At 35.0% G+C, this 18,014-nt stretch overlaps 1 protein-coding gene across 1 annotated transcript in view; it reads left to right on the top strand.

Moving 5' to 3' along the window:
- The first annotated feature begins 4,754 nt into the window (after nt 1-4,754).
- The window catches only part of LOC116856933 (highly divergent homeobox-like), a 57,207-nt gene continuing 43,947 nt past the window's right edge, over nt 4,755-18,014 (top strand). Inside the window, exons 1-2 of the mRNA XM_032840647.1 lie at nt 4,755-4,760; nt 5,779-5,925. Of these exons, the coding sequence (XP_032696538.1) occupies nt 4,755-4,760; nt 5,779-5,925 (153 nt within the window). The remainder of the gene's footprint in view (nt 4,761-5,778; nt 5,926-18,014) is intronic.

Genomic DNA, 18,014 nt, shown 5'->3' with positions numbered 1-18,014 from the left:
CAAGTGTTGGTGAACATGTGGAGAATAGAACACTTATGCACTATTGATGGTTATATAAAATGATGCAGCCACTATGAAAAACAGTATGATGATTCTTCAAAACATTAAAATAGGGGCCCCTGGGTGGCTCAGTGGGTTAAAGCCTCTGCCTTCAGCTCAGGTCATGATCCCAGGGTCCTGGGATCGAGCCCCGCATCAGGCTCTCTGCTCTGTGGGGAGCCTGCTTCCTCCTCTCTCTCTGCCTGCCTCTCTGCCTACTTGTGATCTGTCTGTCAAATAAATAAATAAAATCTTTAAAAAAAAACATTAAAATAGAATTACCATATAACCCAGCAACTCCACTTCTACGTTTATACCCCAAAGAATTCAAAGGAGGGACCCAAACAGATATCTGTATACCAATGCTCATAGCAACATTATTCACAATAATCAAAATGTGGAAGCAACCCAAATGTCCATCAACAGATGCACTGGTTTAAAAAATGTGCTATAGGGGCACCTGGGTGGCTCAGTGGGTTAAAGCCTCTGCCTTCAGCTCAAGTCATGATCCCAGGGTCCTGGGATCGAGCCCCACATCAGGCTCTCTGCTCAGCAGGGAGCCTGCTTCCTCCTCTCTCTCTCTCTGCCTGCCTCTCTGCCTACTTGTGATCTCTGTCTGTCAAATAAATAAATTTAAATCTTTTTTAAAAAAAAGTAAAAAATGTGCTATATACATAACATTGAATATTTATTCCTGAAAGGGAAAAAATTTAACACATGCTATATTAAGGATGAACCTTGAGGACATTATGCTAAGTGAAATAAGTAGTTACAAAAAGACAAATACTGTATTACTCCACTTATATGAGCTTCTAGAGTAGTCAAATTCATAGAAACAGAAAATCAAATGGTGGTTTCCAGTGGCTAAAGAAAGAGGAAAATGGGAATTTGTTATTTAATGAGAATAAAAAAATTCTGGAGATTGGTTGCACAATGGTATGAATATACTTACTAATGAACTGTACACTTAAAAGTAATTAAAATGGTACATGTTACATTATGTGTATTTTACCATGATTTGGAAAAAATATCAAATTAAATTTTCACCAACAGTTACAAAAGAGGACTCTTTTAAGGACATGATATTTACCCTCTTACAGATAAGCAAACACTTTCACTAAGGGTGGAGAATGTATCAATTAATTACTAAATTGAATGGAATCAGATCTATAGAGCATAAGATTTTCTGAAAGTCATATACATAATTTAAAAGGTAGTGCATTGTTAATCATGGATAATGTATTCAATGTGATGTGCAAAAATGATATCTAACATGTTTAGCACAGAGGTCTATGAACTTTAAAAAACAGTAAAGAAGAAAGAAAAGTATGATCCATTAAATAAGTATTTCTTAGAAAAATAAATACATAAGGCTAGTAAGCATATAAAAATAAGTGTTCTTAAAGACCTACAAATCAAAACAATAAGATACCATTTTTCACTAAACTGGCAAAAAATTATAAAATTGGACAATATCTATCACTTACAAAGATATAGGACCATAAGGACTATTCTATATTTCAGCCCTTGTCCAAGGGCAATTTGGCTAGATTTATAAAAATTTAAATGCACATAATCTTTGGCCTGCTAATCCTAATTTGTGGTATAAGACCTACATGGACTGACTTAGAAGGTATTATACTAAGTGAAATAAATCAGACAGAAAGATACGTACCATATGATTTCACTCCTATGTGGAATCTAAAAAACAATCTAAAAGCAGAATCAGATCTATAAATATAGAGAACAAACTGATGGTCAGAGGAAGAGGGGTAGGGGATGGGCAAAATGAGTGAAGGGGAGTGGGAGATACAGGCTTCCAGTTATGGAATGTATAAATCATGGGAATAAAAGGATAGGAAATATATTCAATGATACTGTAATAGCATTGCATGGTGACAGATGGTAGCTACTCTTGTAGTGAGCATAGCATAATGTGTGGAGAAGTTGAATCACAATGTTGTACACCTGAAACTAATGTAACACTGTGTCTCAAATATATTCAAATAAGCGGTGCCTGGGTGACTCAGTTAAGTGTCTGCCTTTGGCTCAGGTCAGGGTCCTGGGATTGAGCCTCACATCGGGCTCTCTGCTTAGCAGGGAGCCTGCTTCTCCTGCCCCTCTCTCTGCTGCTCTGTCTACTTCTGTGTCTCTCTATCAAATAAATAAATAAAATCCTTTAAAAATTACAAGACCTGATGTTAAAGTGCCATATTACGTGCATTTTGACATCTGAGGAAAGCCAAGAGAGACCCAAAGGATGGCCAACCACAAGTTCCCCTTCTCATCCTGTTCGTGCAGATAAAGTACCATATTCAAATAACTAACTTTATCTCAGGGACTAAGCAGAATGCCTGATTTTTTCTGAATGGAAGCCTTCAGTTCAAACAGGCCAGTCACATCTCCTGTGGGAAATGGGGTTTCACCACTCTCAGAGGTTACAGTACAGCCTTTGCTTGTTCATTCTGTTCCCTAATGGAATATCTATGTGTCCCTGTGTGGCATATGGTGTTCTCCTCTTCCAGGCTATGAGTATACCTAACCGATACACTCCTGTTGATTTTATCTGTCTGGTGTTGGGAGGTTTTGGTTGGCTATCCCCATCTAGGGCAGGAATCCCTTCTTCACCAGTGAGAAGAAGTGGAGGTGATCAAAACACAAGGCTAGGAATTTCCCATAATATATAAATTGCAAATATAAAGCAAGATCTATGTACAAGAATGTCCATTTAAGCATTGTTTGTATTAGCAATAACCTGAAAACCACCTAAAGTTCTATCATTAGACAATTCTAAATTGTTGAGTGCCCATTATCTCTCTCTATACACACACACACACACACACACATACACACAATCTCACATCTTTACCTATTCATCTATCAATGGACACTAGGGTTGCTTCCATAATTTGACCATTGTAAATAATGCTGTAATTAAAATAAGGATGCATATATCTTTTTCGGATAATGTTTCTGTATTCTTTAGGTAAATACCCAGTAGTGGAATTAGTGGATAATTCTATTTTTAATCTTTTGAAAACCTCCATACTGTTTTCCACATTGACCATAACAGTTTGCATTCTTACCAACAGTGCGTGAGTGTTTCTTTTTTCCCATATCCTCAACACTTGTTTTTTTGTGTTTTTGATTTTAGCCATTTTGACAGGTATGAGGTGATATCTCATTGTTTTTTAGAGATTTATTTATTTGTTTTAGAAAGAGCAGAAGGGCAGACAGAAGGAGAGGGAGAGAAGCAGACTCCCTGCTGAGTAGAAAGCCTGACACAGGGCTCAATCCCACAACCCTGAGACCTGAGGCAAAATCAAGAGCAGGGTGATTATTTTTAACTTTATGGGGAACCTCTGTACTCTTTTCTAGAGTGGCTGCACCAGCTTGCATTCCCACCAACAGTGTAAGACAGTTCCCCTTTCTCCCCATCCTCACCAACACCTGTTGTTTCTTTTGTTGTTAATTTTAGCCTTTCTGACAGGGTGCGAGGGGATGTTTCATTGTAGTTTTGATTTGTGCTTCCCTGATGATGAGTGATATTGAGCATTATATATTATCTTATGTCCATTAGCCATCTGTATGTCTACTTTGGAGAAAAATCTGTTCATGTCCTGTGCCCATTTTTTTAAGTCGATTATTTGAGGTTTTTCTGGTGTTGAGCTGTATAAGTTCTTTATATATTCTAGATACTAGCCCTTTATTGGATATGTCATTTGCAAATATCTTTTCCCATTCAGTAGGTTGTCTTTTAGTTTTGTTGCTTATTTCTTTTGCAGTCCAGAAGCTTTTTATTTTGATGTAGTCCATGGAGCACAATTTAGCAGCTAAAAAGATTGAAGCAGTGTATCTGTATATGATGATATAGAAATATCTCTAAGATCAACTTAAGTAAAAAAAATTAAGTTTATAGTAGTATCCCTTTTTTGTAAATGTATATGTATTTTTATTTTGTAAAGTTACTCTGGAAATTACTGACAGCAGTTGCCTTTGGTGTTTAGATTAGGAATTTATCATTAAGGAGGAGGGACTATAGCCCATTTTAAACCTTTCTGAGAGTTTGGCTATTTTTTATCAAATGCAAGGTTGTAGCTTTAAAACAAATTTGCACTTGTTGGTTAGTATTATATCAGTTTTAGCTATGATAACTCTTTTAAGTCCTATTTTATACATTGTATAGATTATTTTCCATTGTTATTCAAATCAATTTAAGAGAGGGTTCCATTTTAAATTTCAGTTAGAAAGCGAACGTTGAAATCATGTTGTTGGGTGTCTGGTGACTCAGTGGTTAAGCATCTTCCTTCAGCTAAGTCATGATCTCAGGGTCCTGGGATCTAGCCCCACCTTGGTCTCCCTGCTCACTGGGGAGTCTGCTTCTCCCTCCCCCTGCTTCTGCTCTCTCTCTCTCTCAAATAAATAAATAAAGTTTTAAAAAAATGAAAGAAAGAAATCAGTATATATCTACAAAGTATTTGAGGTGTAGCCTAAAACAAGGGCAGCAACAGAGCCTCATTCCATGATTTGCAACATTTCTCCTCAACTCAATCTCACTGGTTTTCTCTCTATCACTCTTTTGCTCTCTCATTATTCTTTCATCACAAAAACATGCATACACATACAGGATACATATACAGGATATATATTTTTAGTTAAAATTTATTTTCAGGTTGTTTTTACTACCCTTTGAGATCATTGGAGACATCATAGGGATGAAGGTACTAGGGAAAAAATCAGATTTCTATTTCTAGCTCTGCCATGTACATTTTGTGCCCTGTTGAATGAGTCCTCTGACCTTGATTTTCTGACTCCCTATTGGAAAACTGGAAGTCATTATTCTATCATGCTTCTTCTGATTTACTTCCTAGGGGTGCCTCCAGGATTTATTGAATTAAAAAAATATAAACGACCATAGTTTATTGGACTAAAAAAAATCTAAGAAAAAAAGGATAGGGTTATTATGAAACTTTCTGAAGCCATAAATCTGATTTTTAAGTCTACATTATCTTCTTACACTTTTTATTTACACTTTTAATTATAACATTAGTACAAAACATATGTATGGCAAATCTAGATTAATTTATCTAAAAACAACACAGTGATGTGATGCTGTTATTTTTAAAATGTATGTAGTGTGAATGTGAATATGTGTATCATAGAAAAAAAAGCTTGAAAAATACACATTATAATGTTAACAAGTGCTATTTCCCAGAATTGTGGATGATATAAAATCTTTTATTTTAATTTATCTGTATTTTCTGCAATGGCAATGCATTATTTAAGTGATTGCAACAATTTAAAATAAATACTACTTAATTTCTAACAGTTAAACATTCTTTACTCATTTTATTCTAGCACACTTTCATGTTATGGAAATAAATATCACAGACAGGCCCATTTCAAAATGGGGTAACACATATTAAGAACTGTGAAATCAGAGGTGCCTGGGTGTCACAGCCCGTTAAGCCTCCAATTACTGGTTTCAGCTCAGATTGTGATCTTAGGGTCCTAAGGCTCTATGCTGAGCATGGAGCCTGCTTAAGAATCTCTCTCCCTCTCCTTTTACCCCTACCCCCCGCCACTCCCTCTCTTTCAAATAAATTAATTTAAAAAACTGTGAAATTAATTTAGCTACTGTTATGTGTTGAAAGTAACCTAGCAAATATCACCCAGATGGTCCTTTCTATAAAATTCTTTTCTTTTATTACTCTAATTATTTTAAATCTGTTTTAACAGCTACAAGATCGCACTCAGTTCAGTGACCAAGACTTAGCCACACTTAAGAAGTACTGGGACAATGGAATGACCAGCCTTGGTTCTGTTTGTAGAGAGAAAATTGAAGCAGTTGCAACTGAATTAAATGTTGACTGTGAAATAGTTCGGGTAAGACATTTTCAATAATTTTCATGCTGTGGTTGAAGACTGTCATAAATTAAAGCTTTAAAAAAATTGCATGAGGTACTGTAAACAAGAACATCAATAAAGTGAAAAAGATAATCCACAGAATAGAAGGAAATATGCTCAAATCACATATCTGATAAGGAACTTCTATTCAGGGTATATAAATATTAACTGTTACATCTTAATAATAAAAAGACAAATAATGAAATTAAAAATGGGCAAAGAATTTGAATGCACATTTATCCAAAGGTCAATAAATACACAAAAATGTTCATCATTTATAATTATGGTAATCAAAACCATAATGAGATACCACTTAATAGCCAATATGATGTCTATAATAAAAAAGACAAATGATAATAGGTGTTGACCAGGATGTGGATAAATTGGAACCATTATACACTTCTGGTGGAAATGTAAAATGTTTTAACCACATTGGAAAATAATCCTCAAAATTTTTAACATAAAGTTATCATAGTACCAGCAATTACACTCTAAGTTATATACTCAAAAGAAATGAAATGTATGTATAGTCAAAAACTTACACATGCTTGTTTGTTTTGTTTCTTAAATTCCATATATGAGCGAAATCATATGGTATTTCTCATTCTCTGACGTATTTCACTTAGCATAATACTCCGCAGCTCCATTGACATCACTGCAAATGGTAAGATTTCATTCTTTTCTATGACTGAGTAATAATCCATTCATCAGTCAATGGACACTTGGCCTAGTTTCATAATTTAGCTATTATTGATAATGCTGTTATGAACATTGGCCTGCATCTATCCCTTTGAATGAGTATTTTTGTATTCTTCAGGTAAATACATAGTAATGCAACTGCTGGGTCATAGGGTAGTTCTATTTTTAACTTTTTGAGGAACCTCCATATTGTTTTCCATAGTGGCTGTACCAGTTTGCATTCCATAAACAGTGCAAGAAGGTTCTCCTCTCTCCACATGCTTGCCAACACCTGTTGTTTTTTATGTTGTTAATTTTAGCCATTTTAACAGGTGTGAGGTGATAGCTCATTGTAGTTCTGGTATTTCCCTGATGATCAGTGATGGTGAGCATCTTTTCATGTGCCTGTGGGCCATCTGAGTGTCTTCTTTTGAAATGGTCTTCTGACCATTTTTGATTGGATTATTCATTTGGGGATGTTGAATTTGATAAATTCTTTGTAGATTTTGGATAGTAAGCCTTCATCCGATATTTCATTTGCCAGTATCTTCTCCTTTTCCTTAGGTTGACTTTTAGTTTTGTTGATTGTTTCCTTCACTGTGCAGAAGCTTTTTATTTTGATGAAACAAATGAGCATAGGGAAAGGAGAGAGAGAAAAAGAAACCAAGAAACAGATTCTTAACTATAGAAAATAAACTAATAGTTTCAAGGAAGGTGATTGGGCGGATGGCTTAAATAGGTGCTGGGGATTAAGGAGTACACTTGTGATGAGCATCAGGTTGTATGTAAGTGTTGAATCACTAAATTGTACACCTGAAAGTAATATTACACTGTATGTTATCGAACTGGAATTTTAAAAAAAACTTTAAAAAACTTTATATATGAATGTTCATAACAGCATTGTTCATAATAATCAAAGTGGGAAATAAAAACAAGTGTCCATCAAGTGAATGCATAAACAAAACTTATCTATGCATATAAATATAAACCTAGACTTTCATCATCTTGTGTAATTTTGTCATAATACAAATGACTTATAGATAGATGATAGATAGATAGATTATGATTTGATTTTAAAATAGGCAAAGGAACTGAATAGACATTTTTCCAGAGAAGACATACAAATGGCCAACAAATACATGAGAAGGTATGCAACATCATTAATCATCAGGGAAATGCAAATCAAAAGAATAATAAGATATCACCTCATACCTACTAGGATGACTATTAGCAATTAAATACAAGATAACAACTGTTGGAGAGGATGTGGTAAAATGGGAACCCTTAAACACTATTGATAGGAATGTAAATTGGTGCAGTCAGTATGGAAAAACCGTATTGAAGTTCCAAAAAAAAAAAAAAAACCTAAAAATAGAACTGCCATGTGATTCATCAATCCCACCTCTGGATATATACTATCCAGAGTAAGTCACTATCTCAAAAAGATATCTTCATTCCCATATTCACTGAAGCATTATTCACAATATGCAATATGGAAACACCTAATGCCCATCAAGAGATGAAAGGATAAAGAAAATGGAGAATATACATACAATTGAATATCATTCAGCCTTAAAAGCCTTGCAACAACATGGATGAAACTGGAGGTTATTATGCTAAGGAAAATAAACCAGACACAGAAGGACAAATGCTACGTAATACTACTGATTTTTAATTCATAGAAATGGAGAGTAGAATAGGGATGAGGGTAGGGGGAAATGGGGAGGAATTAGTCAAAGCATACAACGTTTCAGTTACACAAGATGAACAAATTCTAGAGATCCACTGCATAGCATGTTGCCTATAGTCAAAAATACTATATTGTATACTTAAAAAAATTTCCAAAATTGTAGATATTATGGAATGTTATCACATAATAATAATAATAATAATACATAACAATAATAATTTAAAAATAAGAGGAAAGTTGGTAATGATGTGCAGGTTTATGACATAGATTGTGGGGATGGTTTCATGGGTGTATACTTATCTTCAGACCCATCAGGTTGTATACATTAATCATGTACAGCTATTTATGCAAGCAAAGATAAAACTACCTTCAATCAATAGGATCTAATGGACATTTTTAGAGCACACAACCAAACAACAGTAGTATACACATTTCTTTTAAGTGCCCAGGGAACACCTATCAAGTTAAAATGCATCCTGGACCATTAAACAAACATCAGTTAATTGAAAAAATGAAATCATACAGCATATGTTTCTGACCATAGTTGAACCAAAGTACAAGTTAATAATAGAAAGATAACAAGAAGATCTCCAAATGCTTGGGAGTTACACAACACATCTCTAAATAATCCACAGGTCAAAGAGGAAATCTAAAGAGAAATAAAAATATATATATTTGAGGTTTAGTTTCTGCTCTTGCATGTAAGAAGCTTGGAGTTTTATTTTATCTTAACACAAAGAAAAAGCTAAAAAATTAATAAATTAACAAATTTTCCTAGATATGCCAGATAAACGAGGTCATAGGGCAAACCACTGACCCCAGGATTGGAGAGATAAGCAGGTGAATATAGAGAATCATAACTTACTGGAGCAGAAACCTCTGTGGGAATCAGTACTGAGGTTAAAAACCAAAACAAAATATAAAGTATAATTGACAAATTGCTGAAGGCTCAGTGTGGAAAGTCTTAAACTTAAAAACTACAGGAAGAGGGCACCTGGGTGGCTCAGTGGGTCAAAGCCTCTGCCTTCGGCTCAGGTCATGATCCCAGGGTCCTGGGATCGAGCCCTGCATCGGGCTCCCTGCTCAGCGGGAAGCCTGCTTCTCCCTCTCCCACTCCCCCTGCTTGTGTTCCCTCTCTTGCTGTCTCTCTCTCTGTCAAATAAATAAATTAATTTAAAAAAAAACTACACGAAGGGTTTTCAGTCATAAAGGGATCCCCATACTTTTATGAGTTCTACCTCCAGGAAGTCTATCAAGTTCTCACTGTGAATATGGGGGAAGAGCCCCTCATCCATGTCAGACAAGGGCAGGAAAAAAGTGACTACAGATAATCCCCAATTTATGATGGTTTGACTTAAGATTTTCAACTTCACAATGGTGTAAAAGCAATATATGTTCATTAGAAATCATACTTCAAATTATGAATTTTAGTCTTTTTCCAGGCTAGCAATATGCAGTACAATACTCTCTTGTGATGCTGGGCAGAAGAGATAAGCCACAACAACCAGTCAAATACGTAACTAGGATAAATGACCAATATACTTACAATCATTCTGTACCATGTAACCATTCTGTTTTTCACATTAAATATACTATTCAATAAGCTACATGAAATAGTCAACAATTTTTATAAAATGGGCTTTGTTTTAGATTAGTTTGCCCAACTATAAGCTAATGTGTTCTGAGCATTTCTAAATTAGGCTAGATTAAGCTATGATGTTCAATAGCTTAGGTGTATTAAATACATTTTTGACTTATGATATTTTCAAATTATGATGGGTTTATTGGGATGCAAACATATGGTAAGTCAAAGAAAAAGTATATTTTAAAATGTGTTAAAGCATTCTGTTCTTCTTAACAAGGCCTACATTAAAAAAAGAAAAGAAAAGAAAAGAAAAACTATTTTACCATAGCCTAACCTATTGGGGATTTCTCAGTGCCTAATCAACCTGGAGGAAGTGAAATAACCAACTGAAGCTTTCTCTAGCTATTCTGCTCCACTTAAGTTTGTGGATGGTGCTAAAGAGCACTTGTGAAATTCACAGGCCAGGTGCACAGACTAATTATAATAGTGATAGTAATTGTAAGACTGTAAGGCTACTTCCCCACACCACATTTTACCACTACCTACTAAAGGACTGTTTATCAGAGTTCTTTTCACCCAGTACACCATGTCTGACATTTAACAAAAAATCACAAGGTATACTAAAAGGCAAATCAACAACACCGCATATTTTGAAGAGACAGAGCAAGAATCTGAACCAGATTCAGGTATGACAAGGATGTTAGAATTACAGACCAGGAATGTAAAGTAACTATGATTGATAGGCTAGGACTATAGTTTTTAAAAAGCAGAAAACATGTCAGAACAAACAGGTTATGTAAGAAGAGAGATAGAAATCCTAATTGAGAAAAAAAAACAGAAATATTAATGATCAAAAACACTGCAACAGAAATGAGGATTGACATTGATGGGCTTATTAGTAGATGGCATGTCTGTGAAAAAAATCTCTGTGGTGAGGGAAATGTCAACAGAAACTTCCAAAACCAAATAGCAAAAAGATATAAAAGACAGAAATAAAACAGAACAACATATACAAGAACTGTGGAACAATTCAAAAATATATAACATATGCATAATGGGGATAGCAGAAGAAGAAAATGAAACAATAGAAATATTTGAAGCAATAATGACTGAGAAATCCCTCAAATAAATGACAGACACCAAATCATAGATCCAGCAAGCTCAGAGAACTTAGCAGGATAAATGCAAAACAAAACAACAACAAGCAAAACCCCACAAAATACACCTCGGTATATCATATTCATACTGCAGGGAAGAGAAAAAGAATAAATCTTGAGAGAAGAAAAAGGGAAAAATATCTTACCTATAGAGAAGCAAATTTAAAAATTGTCTGACATCTCAGAAATCATGCAAAGGAAAGGAGAGTAAAGTAAAATATTTAAAGTTTTGTTAAAAAATACACACCAACCTAGAATTTTGTATTTATGAAATTATCCTTCAAAAGTGAAGGGGATATAAAATTTTTCTCAGACAAGCAAAAATAGTGAGTATTCGTTGCCAGTAGAACTGCTTGCAAGAAATCAAAAGTTTTCAGAAAGAAATAAAATGATGTAGCTCAAAGACTTGAATCTGTATAAAGGAACAGTGTAAGAGAATAGCAAATGTAAAAGGACACTCCACAGGTTGAACATAAAGGATACTACATATTAAAATTCGTGGGATGCAGCTAAAGTAGGGCTGAGAGTGAAATTTGTAACACTGAGTTATACATTAGCAAAAAGAAAAATCTCAAATCAACAATCTAAGCACTCCATCTCAAAAATCCACAAAAAAGGGACCAAGATAAACATAAAGCAAACGGAAGGAAGGAAATAATAAAGTTGTGAGCAAAACTCAATAGAACTGAAAAAAGTACAATTTACATTAGTACACCAAAGGGATACATGCACCACAAAGTTTATAGAAGCATTATCTACAATAGCCAAAGTACAGCGAGAGCCCAAGAGTTCAACGACTAATGAGTGTAAAAGGAAGATGTGGTATATATATCTACAATGGAATATTACTTAGCCATCAAAAGGAATGGAATGAACTCTTGCCTTTGGCAATGACTTGGATGGAGCTAGAGAATATTATGCTAAGTGAAATCAGTCAGTCAGAGAAAGACAAATACCATATGATTTCACTCATATGTGGAATTCAGAAAAAAATAGATAAGCATAGGGGAAGGGAAGAAAAGAGAGAGGGAAGCAAACCATAAGAGACTTTTAAGGATAGAGAACAAACAGGGTTGATGGAGGGAAAAGGGTGGGGAGGATGGGCTAAATGGGTGATAGCTATTAAGGAGGGCACTTGGGATAAGAACTGGGATTTATATGTAAGTGATGAATCACTAAATTCTACACCTGAAACCAAATTAACCATATGTGTTAACTAATTAGAATTTAAGGTAAAAATTGAATTTAAAAAGACACAAAAGAATATTACTCAGCCATAAAAAAGAGTGAAACTTGCCATTTCCAACAACACAGATGGACCTAGAGAGTATTATGCTAAGTGAGAGAAGTCAGTCAAAGAAAGACAAATATGGGGCACCTGGATGGCTCGGTGGGTTAAAGCCTCTGCCTACAGCTCAGGTCGTGATCCTGGTGTCCTGGGATTGAGCCCTGCATCGGGCTCTCTGCTCAGTGGGGAGCCTGCTTCCTCCTCTCTCTCTGCCTGCCTCTCTGCCTACTTGTGATCTTTGTCAAATAAATAAATTAAAAAAAAAAGAAACACAAATACTATATGATTTCACTAATATGTGGAATTTAAGAAGCAAATCAAATGAGCAGAGAGAGAGAAAGAAACCAAGAAACAAACTCTTAACTCTAGAGAGTAAACCCATGGTTACCAGAAGGGAGGCGGGTTGGGGGATGAGCTAACTAGGTGACAGAGATTAAGGAATGCATTTGTAATGAGCACTGGGTATTGTATGGGAGTGTTGAATCATTATATTGTACACCTGTAACTAATATTACACTCTGTAAACTGGGATTTGAATAAAAATTTAAAAATAACCCCTTAAATAAAATAATTAAATGTAACTTTAACAAAATAGGTACAAGAACTATAAGAGGAAATCTACAAAACTCTGAAGAAAGAAATGAAATATTTAAGTAAATTGAGAGGTTTTCTATGTACATAGATTGACTCAGTATTATTAGTATGTAACTTCTTCACAACTTGATCTATAGATTTAATGCAAACACAGTAATAATCCCTCAAGTTATTTTGTGCATATTGACAAACTGATTCAAAGTTTATATAAAATGGCAACAATATAGAATAGCCAATTAAATATCAAAAGAGAAAAGTCAGAAGACTGACACTGCCAAACTTCAAAACTTAGCATAAGCTACACCAATCAACACAATGTGGTATTGGCAAAAGTATTTAAAAAAGTGGTAGAGAAGAATAGAGAGACTAGAAGTAGATGCCCATAAATATAGTCAACTTATCTTTGACAAAAGTATGTGGCAAGTGAATGGAAAAATAATTTGTTCTTGAAGTAAAATTGGCTTACAATGTTATATTAGCTTTAGGTGTACAACATATTGACTTATAATTCTATACATTCCTCAATGATCACCCAGATAAGTATAGTAATTGATTACACACACACACACACACACACACGCACACCCCGACATATATGTTATATATAATACACATAAATTTTATTATATATATATTTTGTTACTTTTTTCTACAAACTTATTACTGAAGTAAAATTGACTCTACATTTTTAATTTCAAGTTTTAATTTAAATTCTAGTTAACATACATGGTAAAATTCAATTCATGTGTACAATTTAGTGATTTCTCACTTACATATATGTGTGTGTGTGTACTATATATACACACACACACACACACCACATCTTCTTTTTGTTTTGTTTTGTTTTCAGTTTCAGAGGTACAGTTTTGTGATTCATCACTTGCATATAACACCCAGTGCTGATTACATCAAGTGTCCTCTTTAATGCCCATCACCCAGTCACCCCATCTTCTTACCCACTTCCCCTTCAGCTACCTTCAGTTTGTTCCCTATAGTTAAGGGTCTCTTGTGGTTTGTCTCTCTCTCTGATTTTGTCTTATTTACCCCATCTTTTTTATTCATCAGTCATTGGAGAATTGGGTTCTATCCATACTATGGCTATTGTTGATAATACTGCTATAAACACCGGAATCCATGTGTCTCTTTGACTCAGCATTGTTGTATCAAATGGGTAAATTCCTAGTAGTACAGTTACTGGATCAAAAGATAGTTCGACTTTTAACTTTTTGAGGACCCCCCATTTTCCAGAAAGACTGCACAAGTTTGTATTCCCGTCAATAGTGTGAAAGTGTTCCCCTTTGTCACATCCTTGCTAACAGCTATTGTTTCTTATGTTATTAATTTTAGCTATTCTGACAGGTTGTGTGGTAGTATCTCATCATAGTTATGATTTGTATTTCCCTGATGATGACTGATGTTGAACATCTTTTCATGTGTTAGCCACCTAGATGTCTTCTTTGGAAAAATATCTATTCATGTCTTCTGCCCATTTCTTAGCTGGATTATTTATTTTTGTGGTTGTTGAGTTTGAAAGTTCTTTACAGATTTGGGATGCTATCAGATATGTCATTTGCTAATATCTTCTCCCATTCATTAGGTCGTCTCTTAGTTTTGGTGATTGTTTCCTTCACTCCTCAGAAGGTTGTTGTTTTTTTTTTTTTAATCTGGATGAAGTCCCAATATTACATTTTTGTTTTTGTTTCCCTTGCCTCCAGAGATGTGTTTAGCAAGAAGTTGTTGTGGCCAAGGTCAAAGAGGTTACTTTCAGTGTTTTCCTCCAGGATTTTGATTATTTCCTGTTTCACAATTAGGTTTTTCATCCATTTTGAATTTATTTCTGTTTATGGAATAAGAATGAGGTCCAGTTTCATTCTTTTGCATGTTGCTGTCCAGTTCTCAACACTATTTGTTGAAGAGATTGTCTTTTTTATACTGGATAGTTTTTTGTACACTGACAAAGAATAGTTAATCATATAGTCATGGGTCCATTTCTGGGATGTCTATTCTGTTCCACTGATCTATATATCTGTTTTTGTGCCAGTAGCCTACTGTCTTGATGACTACAGCTTTGTAATATAGATTGAAGTCCAGAATTGTGATGCCTTCAACTTTGCTTTTCTTTTTCAACATTGCTTTGGCTATTTGGGGTCTTTTGCGGGTCCATACAAATTTGAGGATTGTTTGTTCTAGCTCTGTGAAAAATGCTGGGGATGATTGGTTTAAATATGTAGATTGCTTTGGATAGTATAGAAATTTCAACAATATTTGTTCTCCCATTCCATGAGCATAGAATATCATTCCATTTCTTTGTGTCCTCTTCAATTACTTTCATTAGTGTTCTACAGTTTTCAGAAGAAAGATACTTTATCTCTTTAGTTAGGTTTATTCCCGGTATCTTATGGTTTTTGGTGCAATTATAAACGGGATTGATTCTTTGATTTCTCTTCCAGTTGCTTCATTACTGGTGTATGGTAATGCAACTGATTTCTGTACCTTGATTTTATATCCTGTTATTTTCCTGAATTCATGTTTCTGTTCTTATAATTTTTTGGTGGTGTCTTTTGGGTTTTCTTCATAGCATATCATGTCATCTGTGAATATTGAACATTTATTTGACTTTTTCCTTGCGGATTTAATGCCTTTAGTTTCCTTTTGTTGTCTGGTTACTAAGGCTAGAACTTCCAGTTCTATGTTAAGTAACAATGGTGAGAGTGGACATCCCTGTCTTATTCTTGACCATAAAGGAAAATCTCTCAGTTTTTGCCCAATGAAGTGGACATTAGCTGTGGGTCTTTCACAGATAACCTTTATGATGTTGAAGTATGTTCCCCCTATCCCTGCTGTGCTGAGGGATTTTATGAGAATGGATACTGTATTTTGTCAAATGCTTTTCCTGCATCTAAAGAGAAGATCATATGGTTCTTATCCTTTCTTTTATTAATATGGTGTGTCATATTGATTGATTTGTGAATATTGAATGAACCTTGTCGCCCAGGAATAAATCCCACTTGATTGTGGTGAATAATTCTGTAAATGTACTGTTGGATTCAATTTCCTAGTATCTTGTTGAAAAGTTTTGCAACCATGTTCATCAGGGATGTTGGCCTGTGATTCTCCTTTTTAGTGGGATCTTTTGGAATCAAAGTAATGTTGGCTTCGTGGAATGAGTTTGGAAGTTTTCTGTCCATTTCTATTTTTCAGAACAGTTTGAGAAGAATAGGTATTAAGTCTTCTTTAAATATCTGATAGATGATATAGTGAAAAGAAGGGCCATCTGTACCCCAATGTTCATAGCAGCAATTGCCACAATTGCCAAACTGTGGAAAGAGCCAAGATGCCCTTCAACAGATGAATGGATAAAGAAGATGTGGCCCATATATACAATGGGATATTACTCAGCCATCAGAAAGGATGCATATCCAACTTTTGCATCAGCATGGATGGGACTGGAGGGGATTATGCTGAGTGAAATAAGTCAAACAGAGAAAGTCAATTATCATATGGTTTCACTTACTTGTAGAATGTAAGGAATAACATGGATGACATTAGGAGAAGGAAAAGTGAATTGGGGGAAACCAGAGGGGAAGATGAAACATGAGAGACTGTGGACTCTGAGAAACAAACTGAGGGTTTTGGAGGGCAGGGGGTTGGGGGTTAGGTGAGCCTGGTAGTGGATATTAAGGAGGGCACATATTGCATGGAGCAGTGGGTGTGGTGCATAAACACTGAATCTTGGAACATGAAAAAATCAAAAAAACAAGATGTTTTAAAAAAGTAAAAAATTTCCTCTTTCTTCTCTCTTGTTGGTGTAAAGAAATGCAACTGATTTCTGTGCATTGATTTTATATCCTGACACTTTACTGAATTCCTGTACAAGTTCTAGCAGTTTTGGAGTGGAATCATTTGGGCATTCCACATATAGTATCATATCATCTGCAAAGAGTGATAGTTTGATTTCTTCTTTGCTGATTTGGATGCCTTTAATTTCTTTTTGTTGTCTGATTGCTGAGGCTAGGACTTCTAGTACTATGTTGAATAGCAGTGGTGATAATGGACATCCCTGCCGTGTTCCTGACCTTAGCGGAAAAGCTTTCAGTTTTTCTCCATAGAGAATGATATTTGCAGTGGGTTTTTCATAGATGGATTTGATAATATTGAGGTATGTACCCTCTATCCCTATACTTTGAAGAGTTTTGATCAGGAAGGGATGCTGTACATTGTCAAATGCTTTTTCAGCATCTATTGAGAGTATCATATGGTTCTTGTTCTTTCTTTTATTAATGTGTTGTATCACATTGATTGATTTGCGGATGTTGAACCAACCTTGCAGCCCTGGAATAAATCCCACTTGGTCGTGGTGAATAATCCTTTTAATGTATTGTTGGATCCTATTGGCTAGTATTTTGGTGAGAGTTTTTGCATCTGTGTTCATCAAGGATATTGGTCTGTAGTTCTCTTTTTTGATGGGATCCTTGTCTGGTTTTGGGATCAAGGTGATGCTGGCCTCATAAAATATGTTTGGAAGTTTTCCCTCCATTTCTATTTTTTGGAACAGTTTCAGGAGAATAGGAATTAATTCTTCTTTAAATGTTTGGTAGAATTCCCCTGGGAAGCCGTCTGGCCCTGGGCTTTTGTTTGTTTGGAGATTTTTGATGACTGTTTCAATCTCCTTACTGGTTATGGGTCTGTTCAAGTTTTCTATTTCTTCCTGGTTCAGTTGTGGTACTTTATATGTCTATGCTACCTAAAGCAATCTACACATTTAAGGCAATTCCTATCAAAATTCCATCCATTTTTTTCAAAGAAATGGAGCAAATAATCCTAAAATTTATATGGAACCAGAAAATACCTCTAATAGCCAAAAGATATTGAAAAAGAAAGCCAAAGTTGGTGGCATCACAATTCCGGACTTGAAGCTCTATTACAAAGCTGTCATCATCAAGACAGTATGGTACTGGCACAAAAGCAGACACATAGATCCATGGAACGGAATAGAGAGCCCAGAAATAGACCCTCAACTCTATGGTCAACTAATCTTCGACAAAGCAGGAAAGAATGTCCAATGGAAAAAAGACA

This window comes from Lontra canadensis, unplaced genomic scaffold (assembly GCF_010015895.1).
Source record: "Lontra canadensis isolate GAN:19392208 unplaced genomic scaffold, GSC_riverotter_1.0 scaffold114, whole genome shotgun sequence".
In the NCBI taxonomy this organism is placed as follows: domain Eukaryota; kingdom Metazoa; phylum Chordata; class Mammalia; order Carnivora; family Mustelidae; genus Lontra; species Lontra canadensis.
The sequence above is the reverse complement of the archived record's forward strand: the minus strand, read 5'-3'. Positions and strand labels throughout refer to the sequence as shown.